This window comes from Oreochromis aureus, linkage group 19, assembly GCF_013358895.1.
Source record: "Oreochromis aureus strain Israel breed Guangdong linkage group 19, ZZ_aureus, whole genome shotgun sequence".
NCBI classification, from domain to species: domain Eukaryota; kingdom Metazoa; phylum Chordata; class Actinopteri; order Cichliformes; family Cichlidae; genus Oreochromis; species Oreochromis aureus.
The window spans coordinates 9,489,359-9,505,941 of record NC_052960.1 but is presented as its reverse complement, the minus strand read 5'-3'; the positions used below and the strand labels follow the sequence as shown (position 1 = coordinate 9,505,941).

Here is a 16,583-nt window from a genome sequence, read left to right as displayed (position 1 = left end):
ATAACTGCTGTAACCATGTTAGTGATGAGCTGCCTTCAGTGGACTGATACAGCAGATGCAAACCTCACCACATTTAATGCAAAAGACATCATGAGCTGAGATCACATGATCACATGATTTGAGAAGTATCATATATAACCCTCCTTCATGATCGACTGCTTTATTTTTGTTCTTTTTGAAATGTTGCCAGTATTCTGTGCTGCTGTGACATTAATTTACATCTTTTGTTCCCAGCATCATGCAACATCGTGCAAGTAAGAGAAAGTTAGTGTCTACATTTTAATTATAACAAACAACAGGCCATGCAAATAATAAATAGGAAAAAAAATCCATCTAATGTTTCAAATAACTGCTATATTACATGCATTATAATTGTATGATAAAATTATATTACCTGCCAAACTTATAAGATGACTGGTTTTGATCAACTTATTTTTACTTGATTAAAGTCAGCAGCAAAACATGATATTGTGATATGAGATTGTCACCACATTGTCTTTAAAACAATAGTTTATAAATAGTGGAAAACGGACGGACTCCATGTTAATTATAATGGATATTATTTAACTGTTGTTATATTATTTTAACATGTTCAAAATAAAGCCACACATTACGTTACATTACAATACACAAAGGTATAAGATCACATATACTTTAATACATTTGACTGTTATAAACTACAGTAGAAACTCAAAAATGACACCAGAATGGAATAAACAGCTGTTTATTTCATTAGACTGTTTATGCTAACAATTACAGCTTCACCTTCTTAAGGTAAACATTTGGTTCTTTTTACACCATGTAGCCTGCAAATATAATAAGATTATATGTCAGCAAGTGAAGTTGATGTGTTGTAAAAGGAAGTACTTGGCAAGTGTAAAAATGTTATTAAAAAACTTTGACATGAACTCAGAGGGTCTAAAAAACTGGTTTAAGGAAGTGGGCACCCCAGGCTCACTGGTGTGTATGTGGAGTAAAGACTCTGTGAGTTTGAACCACTGAAAGTTTGCCTAAAAAGACATTTTTGAGGCACATTCCAGCAGCCTGGTTCAGAAAGAAGAAGGTTTTTAGCATTGGCATTACATCAAAACACATCACTGTGTGCTGGCAGCACAGAAGTACATGGCTGAGTCTGATACAATCACACTGCTGATGCTCAGAGCTCCTGTTTGCATGTTTTCTCTTTTAATGTCAAACCGATTGTCAAATTCTTCTTCCTTGGCAGAGTCACTGCCGAAGTAGCTGTATCCTATGAGGCTCATTAAACCATTTTCCTTTTGCTGGTACCAAAGCATTAGATAGAAGTCATTTTTATCATGACTGCATGTAATTTCAACATTGGTTGTTTCAGTGACTATTCTTGGATGAGATGGTTGAAAGGTCACACTGCTGGCTTGATCTGTGTGGGGAAGAACGCAAATGTTAAAGAAGCTAATGTAGAAGTTATTGTAAAATAACAAGTGTTGTAAAAAGTGCAAGAAAATTTGAAATAATTACTTGAAAGGAAGACGAGAAGAAACCCGATCACAGCTGACATCCTCCAAGTTTGTGTTGTTGTAGGACAAACACGGTTTTGTTCAGCCAAAGTCTATAAGAGACACATCACACCTGCAGGAATAGGAAAAAATGCTTTTAGTAAGGGAGTGGCATTAAGCCACATCACTGTGTGCTGGCAGCGCAGAAGTAAACAGCAGAGTGTGACAGTTCTGCGCTTGGAATAGTAAGTGTTCCTGTTGTTGCGCTTCCTCTTGTCAACTTGAATTGTTTTTCAAACTGACCCTCAAATGTTTGGCGGGTATTTTGATATCCATACCCAATGAGGGTCATAGACTGATTTTCTTTCATATGCTGATACCAGAGCATTAGAGCAAGGTTCCCATCATTATGGCTGCAGTTGATCTGGACTTCACTTTTCTCTGCCACTAATTGGGGAGGAGATTGCTGAAATGTAACAGCACTCACCTGACCTGTAGAGAAAATACAATAAACATATTTGTGCAAAAACAATTGCAAACCAAACAAAATATATCCAACAAAATCACCTCTAAAGAAACGCATATTTTGAATATTACTGTTCAGGCATATTAAAAGAGATCCACAAACACCTGAAGTTTGACATCTTACAGTAAAGACTGATGAAGAAAGAACCAAAGGCATACAATGAAGACATCGTCAGGCACTGATGTGACTAGAGCAGTTCTCTGAGATTAAGACTGTGACACTGTAGCAGTGTCGGGTTAATTCATCACCACATCCTCATGATAAAAGCTTCAAACTACGTGCTGTGCCTCCACCTATCGGTTGAATTGGTTTAGTCCTGCCCCTGATGTTCTGCTTTTTAAATTCTTGATCATAATTAAACCAGTTTGAATGTACTCCCTGCTAACTTTCCATTTCTTCTCTGAAATAATGAATGTGGCAGTTCTTCCACCTGCTTTTTTACCATTTACATCCTTTATTTAAATGCACTCTTCTTCTTCTATATTAAATCCATAACATGTAAGTGCAGTGAAATGCTATTTCTCCACAAGTCCAAAACATTTATCACCCGGTTAATTTGCAAAGATAAACTGACAGATAGAGAAATACTTATTGATCCTACAAGTAAAATTATTGTATTAAAGAAGCAAGATTTTAATTGCAAGGATTTTCTGATATGCTTTGCCAGATGTGGTTGCTTTTTGACCATATTTTTTGTCCCAGAGAGTTAAAATGAAGAGTATCACTGATTGTTGGATTTTTATTGATTTTGGCTGAACTATATAGTTGGAAGATAAAACTTATTATAGATTGTCATATATTTAGATTTCCTGACTTTTTCTGTGCAGTAAAGAAAGTTGAACATTTAAAAAATCATTTGGATTTCTATCTAACTTTCATAGCATCATGCTGATGTTTTTTGAATCCTTTCCTTTTCTCAAACTTCTTCTTCTTAATATTGTCATTACCTGTAAAACTTGCTTCCAGTTCTAATGAAGACTGTTAGAGCACTGATATGGTGTCACATGGTTTCTGTGGTTTCCTGTTGGGGTATTAATATCTGCTTGACTATTATGGAGGTTTTTGTATTGGGGGATGAGCATGTTTATCACTGTGCTTACTTGCTGCTCCAAAATATTCTCCGCTGTCTTCGGGGTGTTTTGGGTTCAGGATGTGAAGATAACCAGTTTTCTCTCCATCTCCGCTCACACTGAAACGACCTTCAAAACCCGGTTCAACTTTTGGGGTTTTATAATAGATGTAGGCAACCAGTTTCATGGAGGTGTCTCCTGCTGAGCGGTGATACCACAGAATTGTGTCATAGCCCGAGATGTTATGAGTTAAGGTCAGGTTTATTTGAATGTTTGGTTTTCCTAACAGTTGAGTTGGAGACTGAAAAACCTGATTTTGTTTATTGGGGTAAACTCCTGTAAAGAAATAAAGAAACACTGTTAGATATTGCTGTAATGTGCTGCTGCTGGAGAAGAAAAACCTTCAGCTTTATTACTGGAAAACAGTGTTACAGAAGGTGTAAATATTTAACCTCCAATTCCTCCGTAGTAAGGTGTTTGTAGAGGGTTATTTTATAAATATATACAAGAAAAAGGTTAACTAACTAATTACCTTTAATCCAGAGAAAGTTGATGATGGTGATGATAAGATAAGCTGGTGTCATGTTGAATGTCAAGAACTGAATGAAGTCTTTACTGTGCTTTGAGAAACAGGAGGAGGAACAGGAAGTGATGTAAAGAGCTCAGCGTATAAGATGAGATATAAAATAGTCTTCCAAGAAGCCAGACTTTCTTTTAATTTTTAAAGAGGTCTGTAACAATAGTTCTCCTGTTTGTTTTATTTTGAGTTTCTCAGTTAAGATAATGACTACATATTTTATTTGTCACATATGTTCTAGCATTAAAAAAAACATATGGATGTGTTAATTACAGTATGAATTCTATTTTCCTCTGAAAGGCTTTTATTTTAGTATATAGGATGTTGAGTTAAGTTTAAAAACGGTTCTCCAGGTGTTTTGGATTTGTATCCAAGCGTTTCTTTGGACATTGGTTACTTTTGCTATTTTAGTTACTTCTCAAAAAAGCAGTCGTAGTGCTAAAATCTACAGTTAAGGTGCTGAATCTATTTTTTGGTCCTCACATATCTTCTAGCATTAAAAAAACACCATATGAATGTACTAATTAGACTATGATTTTCATCTGAAGAGCTTTTATTTTATCATATAGGTTATTTAGTTCAGTGTGAGGTACTTAAATTGTGATATGCTGGCTGACAGGTACTGTTGGACTGGTTATGGGCTGGTACAGTAAGTGTCTCTCAGATTTCACTAGCAGTTGTTTTGTGGTCTGATCTTGGTGGCTTGAGTGTTCAAGGCTTTTTGTGGAATCTCGTGTCTGACAGGTGTTTTCACCTAACAGTTGGTCCAAGACTTTATTGAAAAGTCATTTGTGAGTTGATTACAAAAAGTAGAGGAGATCTGAAGGCAAACAGATCTTCTGTTTGGTGCACAAAAATAAATAAAACTTCATATAGAAACATAATGTACAGAGCTTGGATACAATTTAAATACACAACAAATTAATAATAACTACTCATTTTTGGTAAGATTGCAAACTAAGTTGCAACTCACCTATAAACGACTCTCCAATACGAAGATTAACATCACCTGTAAAGCCTACATCCAGTTCTAATGAAGACTGCTGTTAGAACACTGATACTGTGTCACATGGTATCTGTGGTTTCCTGTTGGGGTACTCATATCTGCTGGATCATTATGGAGGTTTTTGTATTGGAGGATGAGCATATTTATCACTGTGCATACTTGCTGCTCCAAAATATTCTCCGCTGTCTTCGGGGTGTTTTGGGTTCAGGATGTGAAGATAACCGGTTTTCTCTCCATCTCCACTCACACTGAAACGGCTTTCAAAACCCGGCTCAACTTTCGGGGTTTTATAATTGACATATGCAACCAGTTTCATGGAGGTGTCTCCTGCTGAGCGGTGATACCACAGAATTGTGTCATAGCTCGAGATGTTATGAGTTAAGGTCAGGTTTATTTGAATGTTTGGTTTTCCTAACAGTTGAGTTGGAGACTGAAAAACCTGATTTTGTTTATTGGGGTAAACTCCTGTAAAGAAATAAAGAAACACTGTTAGGTGGTGCTGTAATGTGCTGCTGCTGGAGAAGAAAACCTGTGCACGTCAGCTGATTTCTGGGAAAATGGTGAAAGTAAATATTTATATACCACCTCCAGTTCTTCCATCTATAAAGCATTTTAAGGGTTAATTTACAAATATATCAAAGAAGAAGGTTAATTAATGAATTAATTACCTTTAATCCAGAGAAAGGCGATGATAAGATAAGCTGGTGTCATGTTGAATGTCAAGAACTGAATGGAGTCTTTACTGTACTTTGTAAAACAGAAGGAGGAACAGGAAGTGATGTAAAGAGAGCAGTGTATAAGATGAGTGTTCCGCCCCTCTGCAGCCCCTAATCTCTTTGCAGGGGCAGTACAAGAGTGTTCAGCTGCTAATTGATCACACCTGGTCAGGTGTGGATGAAGGCATACCTGAGGCAGGCTTTCAGGAAGGCTGACTGGTCTTTGTCATAGTGGTACCCGATATTTTAGTCAACTTGTTATGTAATTTAAAATAACACCTCTTCTCTGTGAAACTCTGGTATTAGTCTGTGGCTGGGCGCGATACCGCTGCAGGTGAGATGGACACACCTGTGTGGCATCTATAATCACGCATCGCTGGTATGTAAGAGGTAAACAAAACACAGGCAGGGTTATGGGCTGGTACTAGCAGTTGTTTTGTGTTATGATCTTGACCCACATATCTTCAAGTAAATATGGTAGTTTAATCCACAAAATTTGAATAATTGTAATTTTAATTCAAACTGTTTAATGCAAACTGTCTCCATGCTGTCATGTTGGAACATGACAAAATGGAGACTAAGGGGCTGAGCCCAACCCCTGGAAAACAATCGCACACCATACTTTACACTTGGCACAGCACAATTAGGCGAGTATCGTTCTCCTGGCAACCGCCAAACCCAGACTCATTCATCAGACTGAGCCAGACGGATGGATTTTTCACTCCAGCGAACACATCACTACTCTAGACTCCAGTGGCGGCACACTTTACATCACTGCATCCAACTCTTTGCATTATGCTTGGCCATGTAGGGCTTTGATGTAAGTAAAATAATCTTAATCTAAATTAATCTGAAAACCACGTGAAATTTGGAGGTCTGCAGCCATTGAATCTGCAGAAAGTTGGTGACCTCTGTGCACTATGCGCCTCAGTATCGGGTGACACTGCTCTGATTTTATGTGGCCCACCACTTTTTTGGCTTAGTTGCTGTTGTTTCTAGTTGCTTCTAGTTGATATTACACCACCAATAGTGGTGGACTTGTTGCACTGATGGCACACTGTCAGAATACTATGCTGGAATTCCTGAGACTGAGCCATTCTTTCACATTGATTTTATGCACCTGTGGCAATAGACGTGACTGGAACCCCTGAATTCAACGATTTGGATTGGTGAGTTAATACTTGTGGCAACGCAGTGTATGTCTGAAGGGTGAAAGGAAAGCAGTAGTGTAATAAATGTGCTGATAAGCTGGGAACTCGGTAAACCACAAAAACAACCCATGATTGTATGGGAGATAACTTACTCTTTAACCTACATTCATGGGTGAGCAAAAAAGAGGTTTTTGTTAGGAGAAGATGGATGTTTGATGCAGTGTGCTTCCCTGGCTGCACAGAAGTAAGTCGCAGTGTGCTCAAGTGGTTTAAGGTTGATTATGGTGAGCAAGCTATGTTTTTTCTCTCCTTCCAGATCTCCAGATAACTTGAAATGTTTTCTAAATGCCTCCTCCACGCTGTCATTGTTGAACTTTGCATATCCATATCCAACAAGTTTCAGAGCCGTTTCTCCGCGTCGCTTCTGGTACCAAAGCATCACTCTGTAGTCAGATTTTTCATGTTTGCACAAAATCTCAACATTGGCATCAGCCTTTTTGATGACAGAAGGAGACTGATGGATCTGAACCCCGAGTGAAAAACCTACAAAAAACCCAACAACAACTTAGATTTACTTAAACAAAGAAACAAAATAGAAACTTGCTGATCTAGAGGAAAATTGAAATTACCCATAAGATGACCTAAAATAAGTAAAATTATCATTTTAGTTCTCTATCCTGTGCAGCTGCGATATAAATGTGATACTGATGAGGGTTGTCACTAGTATGTATGGTTTTTGGTTTTTTTTTTTTTTTTTAAAAGGCATGAGGAAATGATGTATGTATCACATGACAGGGATCCCAGAGAGCAGCTGGATGGCTGAAGGTTGCTTAAAGACATAAAACCACAGTTGATAAAAGATACACGCATTTAGTTTTTGTGTAACTAACAGGAAATCTGCCTCAGTGTGCATACCGTGCTGCACAGTAATACACCGCGCTGTGCTCAGACTCTTTTAGACCCGCTATAAACAGAGATCCCTTCTTAGCTGTATTTCCACTTAAATCTCCAGTGATGTTGCAATACTTTTCAAATTCTCCTTCATATTTTATTGTGCTATAGTCCACATATCCAATTAGTTTCAGAGCTGCGTCTCCAGGTGACTGCTGGTACCACAGCATCACTCTGTAGTCAGTTTTTTCATGGGTGCAGATTAGTTCTACATCATCACCAGCATTTCTGATAGCAGCAGAGGGAGACTGATGGACCCGAACCCCCAGTGAAATACCTGCTGTAAGCAGAGGTTGACACATCAATGATATAAAACGTGAAAGCAAAGATTGTAAATCGCATTTAAGTGTGAAGCAGTTACCTGTGAGGAAAAGGCAAAAAAGAAATCTGATCATTGTGTAGAGTTCTGACATGAGCTACTATAAAATGATGGCTGTATCGCAGCATCAACAGAGTCTGTGCTGCAGGTGCTTTCTCGCAGAGCTGGGTGTCACTGCACGAAGAAACCAGTGTGATGTAGGCAGAGGAGGAGTGGCTTCATGTGATTTATCTATATAAGTTCTCCTTTTATTAGATTTCACAACAAATGATGTTTTTGGACAGATTTCCTTATAACAAACATAAAAAACAGTCACAAAATACGTTAGCCAATGGAAACATGATTACATCAAACCACAGTACAACCACAAAACAGGTGTATGTGATCAGTTTATTCCCTTTCTGTTTTTTAAACCACTGATGATTCCACATTGTGCAGTTTTTGTAAGGTTCAAAGAGCCTTTTTGTCATTGTGCTTCTCTTGCAGCACAGTAGTAAACGGCATTTTGCTCTTGTCCCGCAAGTTTAATTATGAGAGAACTCTTCTTTGCTGTATTCCCCGTCAGGTCTCCAGAGATGGCGAAATTATTTTTATATGGCTCTTCCATTGTGACATCTTTGGAGTATAAATACCCAATGAGTTTCATAGCTGTGTCTCCAGGTGGCTGCTGGTACCAGAGCATCACCCAGTAGTCGGTTTTATTATGGGTGCAGAAAATCTGAATTTTGTCACCAGGTTTGTCATTAGGTTGTTTGATAATATCAGATGGAGTCTGATGAACTCGAAGACCCTCACAAACACCTGTATGAAGAAAAAAACCAGAATATTATTATTTATGCTCTGATCAATCCTGAACAAAAAAAAGCTAAACTAAATGTACAGTATTAATCAAACATCAACAAATATAGTTGAAACAAGTTTTACCTGCCAGACAAAAGAGGAGAAACGCAATCATTTTGAGCAACTGCTCAAAAAGCGACTCAGACTACACTTGGGCTTTTGCATGAGATGAAAGTGACTTATAGTGGCTGATAGTGATGGTAACCGAAGTGATAAAGAAACCCAATCACTCCCAGACAGAAAAAGGCTTCAGCAACTTGGGAGGGGCCAGGAGTTCAAGTGAATTTATGAGGTCTGAGAGAGCCTAAAAGAAAAACCCATTTAATCAAAGCTCCATTCAATATAAATGAGGGGAAAAGCTTCTGTAGCTTCTTAGAATCTACATTTTGTGACGTGATAGATGGAGAGAAATTTATCAACTCAGGGGCCATAGAAGTAATTATCTCTTACTCTCTTAGTAAAAGATTATCATTGAACAAAATTCAAAGTTGACATTTAAAGTAGTTTTGTTTGCTGTGAACTCTTTGTTTGTGCCCTCTGAAATCCTACTTTATATTTCACATGCTGCATGTTAAGGTGAAGTATTTCTTGAGCCCTAGTGCCACCTGGTGACATGATATAAAATGCTTGTTTTTTTCCAATATACATCTAATTGACTAGCAAACAGTTTTTGCTCAGCTTCTCATTCTTCTCGCATCACTGTGTCTGCCGACGGCACAAAAATACACCCCGCTGTCATTAAACTGCAAGTGTTTCACTGTGAGGGTCCCAATGTCAAAGTTTTTTTGCTGGCTAAATATTTTGCTTCAGAGACGTCTCCATATTCAATCTTCCCCCCAAGAGGTTTGGAGAGGATGAATGTCATGGTCTTTCCTGGTCGCTGAATGTACCAGTATGTCTGCATATAAGTAAAGTCTTTGTTATGGCTGCAGTTCATCTCTGCAGAACTGGACAAATAACTCCAGCTGATTTTAGGATATTGAGTAACATCCTGGCAGTGACCTGTGCAGAGAAAATTCAACATTCAAACAGAATTTGATATCTTCTTATATAAGTTGTAACAAAAAAGTGTATTTACTTATTTTTTTCTCATTTAAACATTTTCCATATTCATTGATGAACTATTAGACCAGTCTGTTTTAAAAATAAGCAGCAAATAACTCAGTTATTACTTAGCCATATTTTAAATAAATAGTTTAAATGTTCCAGGTATTGCTTGACAGAGAAAAAAAGAACCCTAAACTAAACTTGGTTGTTGCAGTGCACACCATAACTATAGCAGAAAATATTTGCATTTCAAATGTTAATTATTAATTACTACCTTGAAGCCAGAGGGGAAAAAGTACAAATCTAATGAAAAGCTGCATCATGATAGTGCTCCAGTTTCCTGACATGCTGCCACTGCAGATATACTGAATATCTGAGGGCATTTAAATAGTGAGTTGCCTGACAGAGGGAAGCTTCCTTAAAAAAAAAAAAGGAGGGGAAAAAAACCCCTCTTGACAGGTGCTGGTGCAGCGCCGTGTGCTGAGGGGAGAACACATGGTGAGGTTTTTGTACTGAAGCGCAGTGCTTTCTAGCATTGTGTTGAGTGACAGCACAGAAGTACACTGCGCTGCTGTTTGGGCCCAGTTTTTCGATTGTTAGTGTGCAAGTCTTATTTTTATTTGCATCTCCTTTTAATTTCACATCAAGTCCTTTCTCAGGATTATCCACGGTCCCGTACACGTATCCCAAGAACTGCAGATGTCTGTTGTTCATTTGCCTATACCAGAGGATTCGATCATAGCCCTGAATACTGTGAGAACAGTTTATTTCGACTTCTTCTGTTTCCCTTGAAATGTACAGCTGGGCTGGAGTCTGGTAAATTTGGGAATTCAGAGAAGAACCTGTGGAAAAGACATAAAAAAAAAAAACTCTGACTACAAATGTGACAAATTTTCCACATGTCAGTTAGTGCATATATGATTGACTAGATTAAGATGAGTAAGTAACCTTTATAAAAACCAAGAAAAGCAACACTTTAACAACAATATATATTTGCAGCTCCTCCTTACTTGTAGAAACAAGTGTTGGAGAATAAAAAAATGACCAGTAATAAAGTGTTTAAGTTAATACAACCGATCTACTTCTTCTGACAACTAATCCTCGTTTTAGAGACCATAGGAACCTCATGGTTACAAGCAAATACCTCTTTAAAAACATTTTAAAGAAAAAATACAATACAATACTACTTTTTACCTGAAACATGGAAAAAACCAACAAGAGAACAATACAAGAAAATGATCATCATTGTGTTCTCTGACTTCAGTTTAAGGGCAGTCTGGTTATAGGTTAGCCTGTCAGGAATACAAGAGACCAGATTTTCAAGGTGGGTGGTGTCTTACGGGTTCCTGCTCTTCTATATGTTATGTTAAATGCTGCTAACCATACACCGCTGCCTCAACAAAGATATGCTGCCATCTTGTGAAAGAAAGTAAAACAAACCTGCAAGAATATATTCAAAGTTAGTCAGAAAACAGTCCCTTTGTAAAATCATTAACTTATTATTCATTAGTAGTTATGAATGTGTTCATTCATATCTACTATCTTGCTTCACAAAACAAGTTACTTGTCACGTTCTTAATAATAAAATGTCTTAAAGGATCAATTGTCAATGGTTCAATTGTCCTAAATTGTCCAATTTGACTGGGTCTTAAATGTTAGTGAGCAGTAAACAAGCTTTTTGTTCCTGCTACATATACAGACCATAGTTCCTCCATCATTAAGGTCATGCTTTATAGTTTGACCAGTTCTTTCATGCTGCTTTATGCGTAAAAACTGCTAACTGATACTGTACATTAGGTAAATGAATGGTTACAGCTTATGTCAGAAAGGTAAAAAACAGATTTCCAAAAGCAAGGGAAGTGTTTCTGGGGAGACAAAAACCTGACGGACCAGTTGCAGTTGTTTTTTCCTTTTTTCTGTTTTTGTTTTTCCTATTTCCGTTTTCGTTTTTCCTGTTTCCATTTTCGTTTTTCCTGTTTCCCGTGTGTTTTGTGTGCTTTTGCAGCCTTTTTCGTATTGCTGGTATTTTCTTAAGTTGCAGTCCGTTTGGCCTCTCAGGGCCACCGTAAAAATTCCTGTTCCGCAGGCATGACAGTTGGCTACTTCAGGGACCCAATTAAGACCAGCCTCCTTGTCAGTCACATAAATTGATCAGATGCAAGGTTAATGATAAATGAATATTGATTAATTTCTTTCTTTATTATTATTATTATTATTATTATATTATTATTTTTACCATGGTTAAAACCAGCAGTTTAATCTTTGAATTCAGTTGTTTTCAGTCCCATTGCCAAAGGTGTATACAGTCAAGCACATAGCCATACAGTCTGTCTTCGACAATGTTTGTGGAAAAATGGGTTGTTCTAAAGAGCTTCAAGCACGGTTCATTAATAGGATGGTACCAATGTAACGGTCAGTTAAGTGGTTATGTAAGTGTTATTGGTATTAAAGTGGTATTATTCCAAAGTCCATGCATCTGTGGCAAAAGGCACAATGCATCAAATTCACCAGTGCTCTGCTCACTCAATAACTGGGATGTATTTCAAAATAAAACATAGCACTGATAATTTAAAGTATTAGTCAGTTGTTTCTTATAAACACCACTGCACCAACGGACACGGCTAAGACTAACCTGTTTATTTGACAATAATATTTAAACTATGTTTGAATGTAAACAGTCTGACTGAAGGCTTGAGGTGTTTGTTTAGTATAACAGGATGTGGCAACTCTATTTCATTATTGCACAGAAGAACCTCATATTATAATATCTGATCTGGATGGGGAGCAAGACCAATGTTGGCTAGAAGTGTGATCCAGGTGCAGAAGACTGTGAGCTACAAAACTGAAATGAAAAAGAAAAAAAAAGTAGCTGACGGGAGGTTTTTGTATTGAGAAACAGTGGAATATAGCACCGTGTGGCTAGCAACACAGAAATACACTGCACTGCTATTTAGGTTGAGTCCTTTAATTGTTAATATGCAGGTCTCGCCTTTAGTTGAACGCCCAGTCATCGTCACATTTACTCCACTCTCTGGATAGTCTTTATCGACATTCATGTATCCCAGGAGCTGCAGCTCATTGTTCTTTGATTGCTTGTACCAAAAGATTCGGTTATAGTCCTGGATATGATGGACACAATTGATTTTGGCAGCTGTTTCTTCAGATGTGTAGAAAGATTCAGCAGGAGTCTGGTGGACTTTGTCAATGTGAGAAGACCCTGCTGAAACAAGTATGTCTGCATTAAGGAGACTAATGCAAAACAATTATGCAGTAATAAAATCTAATAATTATAGAATTAATAAGCAACTGAAATAAAAATAAAAGAAACAATAATATTTACCTGAAACCTGTACAAGTCTAAAGATTAAACACAAGAAGATGATCATGATGCAGTGTTTTCTGAGTCTCAGTCTATTTGATACTGAGTTTCTGCCTTATTGTAGGCTGGTATGGCGATTACTGTATTCCTACTTCAGAGGAAACCCTCCCACTGTGTAAGTATACAGAACCTTTAAAGGTGGGTTGTATCTCATCACTTCCTCTTTTAACATTAAAGCCAACTACTCGTGCACACCACTCTGGACCAAAATGTGTGAGAAGAAGCAAAAAACCCACGCAAAGCAGTTTAAAAAAGCTTGCTTTTTACCCTAGGTAGTGTTGTAAGCTCTAGATGTAAAACCTTAAACATCTCACACGATAGTATTTTCATACCTAAACAGTTTCCTTCTTTTTGGGATTGGAGTCATTACTGTGGTACAACCCTCAAGTTTAATTTGCTGAAGACATATTGAATATTGAGGATGCTTTTTATACCAGGATGTGGTAACTTGAATGCTGCATTCCTGTTCATAATGAATCTTATATGTTAATATGTGATCTGGGTTAGAGGACAAATGCGTGCTGGTTTGAAGTGTAATACAGATACATGGGCTGTCAGCTGCAAAACTGAATTTGTTAGTAAGGGGTAAACGAAGCGCTTTTCTTCTTCTATAGCAAGGAACCTTCTATTGTGATATCTGATCTTTGTAACACCAACATTGGTTATAATGGCTGATCCCAGGTGTGAGAGGCTGTGAGCTGTAATACAGATATTAAAAAATGTGTTTGATAGGTTTTTGTATGGAAGTCTAGCGATGTGCACTACTGTGGTAACTAGCAGCACAGAAGTACACTCCACTGCTGTTCAGTTTGGTTTCCTTAATCGTTAATGTGCAGTTCTTGCCTTGACTTGCACTCCCTTCCATCACCACATTCAGTCCAGCCTCTGCATTACTTCCTGTTAAAACCATGTATCCCAGCAATTCTAATTGTTTCTTTGACTGTTTGTACCAGAGGATTTGGTTATAGCTTGAAATATTATGCGAGCAGGAGATTTTAGCATCTTCTCCATTTGTGTAAATATTAGCTGGAGTCTGGTAGACTTTGTCGCTGAAAGAAGAACCTGTTGGACAGATATCAACCAAAAGTAAGACACAATGCATAAGAATTAGCTTAAAAATGATGTATTTAAAAATGCAATTTATATCCTGTTATATTTCTAATACTCTTTAATTCTGGCTTAAATATATTCAACACAATTATGCTGTTACCTGAAACTAGAATACAGTTTAAATGAAACCTCAGGAGCAGAATAATCACGATCATCATCTCGCTATGAAAGGTGTTCTATGGTTAAAGTAAGAGTAAATCTGCTTTAGAGCAAACAGTCATTCAGTGGGTGGAGCTTATTATTAGAACTGTCATGGTGTCAGCCTTGTTCAATTTACAAGTCTTTGCAATGATATACTGCAGCGCCATGACAGGAAATGTTACAGGTGCACAGGGCTGTGAACTCTGAGAAGAAGAGATGAAAACTGATGATTGGGAGGTTTATGTATTGGGGAGCAGTGCTACATAGCACTGTGTGACTAGCAGCACAGAAGTAAACTGCACTGCTGTTCACAATGAGTCCTTTAATTGTTAGAGTGCAGGTGCTGTCTTGAATTGCGCTCCCACTTATTTCCACATTGGCACCAGTCTCTGGATATCCATCATTTACATTCATGTATCCCAGGAACTGCATCTGATCGTCCCTTGATTGCTTGTACCAGAGGATTTTATCATAGTGCTGAATGCTGTGAGAGCAGCTGATTTTAGCTGTTTCTTCAGCTCTGTAGTATATTTCAGCAGGATCCTGCTGGACTTGGTTATGGAGAGAAGAACCTGTAAGATGATTTATGCAAAAATATTTTCAGGACAGGAGTTTAAGACAAGAACTATTTTTTTCCATTACATAAAATACAGTTCTTCAATCACTGGTGCTCATAAACACATTATTCATTTCTGTAAGAAATCAAACAGTATGACAGTATGGTACATTAGCTACAACAAGCTGAAATACAAGGAACAATTAAGACTTTATTACCTGAAACCAGAATAATGTCAAAGCTTAGAAAGAAAAAAAATATCATGATGCTGCGTTTTCTGACTAGACTAAACATCAGTCTGTATAATGTTTCTGTAACAGTGTGTACTGATTCCATCTCCTTGTAGCCCCTCCCATCAGGGAAGTAGCACAACCTTTAAGATGGGCTGTATGGCTTAGTACTTCCTCCACTTCTTGACACTGACCAATCAACTACCACTGCACACCACATTTAGAATTGTGCATAATAACTGTTGCGGGTAAAAATGACTGTTTAAGCTCCAAAGTAATCATATTTCTCGGGAGCAGAGCAACTCACAAACATGCATATGACTGCAGCCAGTTTAGACTGCTGGGTTGAAAGTGATACACAAATGTTACTAGTACCATGTTGATATGATTGCCATCAGACTTTTATTGACTCCTGTCCCATTATAAAGGTCTACCTATAGATATCTGGTCACTATGTCAAAGATAGTCATGCAGATGTAAGAAGCTTTGAACTGTCTGGTATGACTAGTAACTCTCCTACTCTGTGCTAAAGACCAACACAAAAATACACTGCACTTATTTGCATTTCCATTCATCTTGACATCAACTTCACCCTCTGGAATTCACGGCTTCCTAATATATATTAAATAAACTCAATCTGACTGAAATTTGTTTACTTGGACATGAACCTGTGAGAAATGACAAAAAACCCTTTTTTTTAAAGATCACAATAATAATGGAAGCACGACTCAGTGCAAGGCGGGGATGTTAAAAGGAGTGTGACTTCATTATCATTGTTTTAAGCAGTGTTGGGACTAACGCGTTATTAAGTAACGCGTTACAGTAACTACGTTATTATTGTGGTAACGAGCACGGTAACTAGTTATTATGCCAAAACCAGGAACGCGTTACTCGTTACTGGGATTTAGATAGGCTCGTTACTCGTTACTTAGTGTGGTGGATATCGCGGAGCTTCCACAGATTCAATAACATTAGCAAGTGGTGGAGGCCAGCAGGTGGATGAAGGAAAAGGGAGGCAAGAGGAGAGACCCGAAGCGGCCGCCGGTCCGCGTGTCAGGTGAACTGAACTTCAGGTAAGAAGTTATGACCTGCAGTCTATCGGAGTCACATATAAACCAAGTTTAGGTGGAGTTTATTTTCGGTATGCTGACATTTTCGTACTGCGTGCTAGCTAGCATGACGGAGTTTCTACTGTATACAGCTGGGTGGGTGCTATGTTACTGATGTTGAACTTTATTTTGTTCATACGGTTAATTATTAGAGTTGCCAACCGTCCAGTAAAAACAGAATCGTCTGGTATTCAGAGAAAATATTTCGCGTTTCGTACTGAGGTGAAAAGGAACACAGTTTGTCCCGGACTTCAGCTACAATGAAAAAGACACAAAGCTGAAGCTGCACAGCTGCCTCTTCTTCTCTCATTCTCTCCTCTCCTGTTTCTACTTCAATCACGAAACTGATCAATGATCAGCTGATCGGCTTTTCTCTCTTG

The 16,583-nt window shown here is 37.9% G+C and overlaps 1 long non-coding RNA gene and 3 gene segments (V, D, J or C); all 4 read right to left on the bottom strand.

Annotated features, from left to right (window-relative positions):
* The window catches only part of LOC116318171, a 47,251-nt gene extending 34,172 nt beyond the window's left edge, over positions 1-13,079 (bottom strand). Inside the window, 2 exon segments of the C gene segment in view lie at positions 12,608-12,895; positions 13,019-13,079. Of these exon segments, the coding sequence occupies positions 12,608-12,895; positions 13,019-13,064 (334 nt within the window).
* On the bottom strand, positions 792-5,391 carry LOC120434902. The segment is given in 7 exon segments: positions 792-1,399; positions 1,498-1,608; positions 1,779-1,967; positions 3,102-3,407; positions 3,604-3,686; positions 4,814-5,119; positions 5,323-5,391. Coding segments are annotated over 4 exon segments (567 nt in total).
* Positions 7,950-8,829, bottom strand: LOC120434909. The segment is given in 2 exon segments: positions 7,950-8,592; positions 8,716-8,829. Coding segments are annotated over 2 exon segments (366 nt in total).
* A 757-nt stretch (positions 13,080-13,836) lies between the features above and the next one.
* On the bottom strand, positions 13,837-15,154 carry LOC120434916. Its single transcript, XR_005609427.1, has 3 exons — positions 15,083-15,154; positions 14,268-14,880; positions 13,837-14,119 (listed from the first exon to the last, which is right to left on the bottom strand). It is a non-coding gene; the product is annotated as an uncharacterized LOC120434916 (long non-coding RNA).
* Between the last annotated feature and the right edge of the window lie 1,429 nt (positions 15,155-16,583).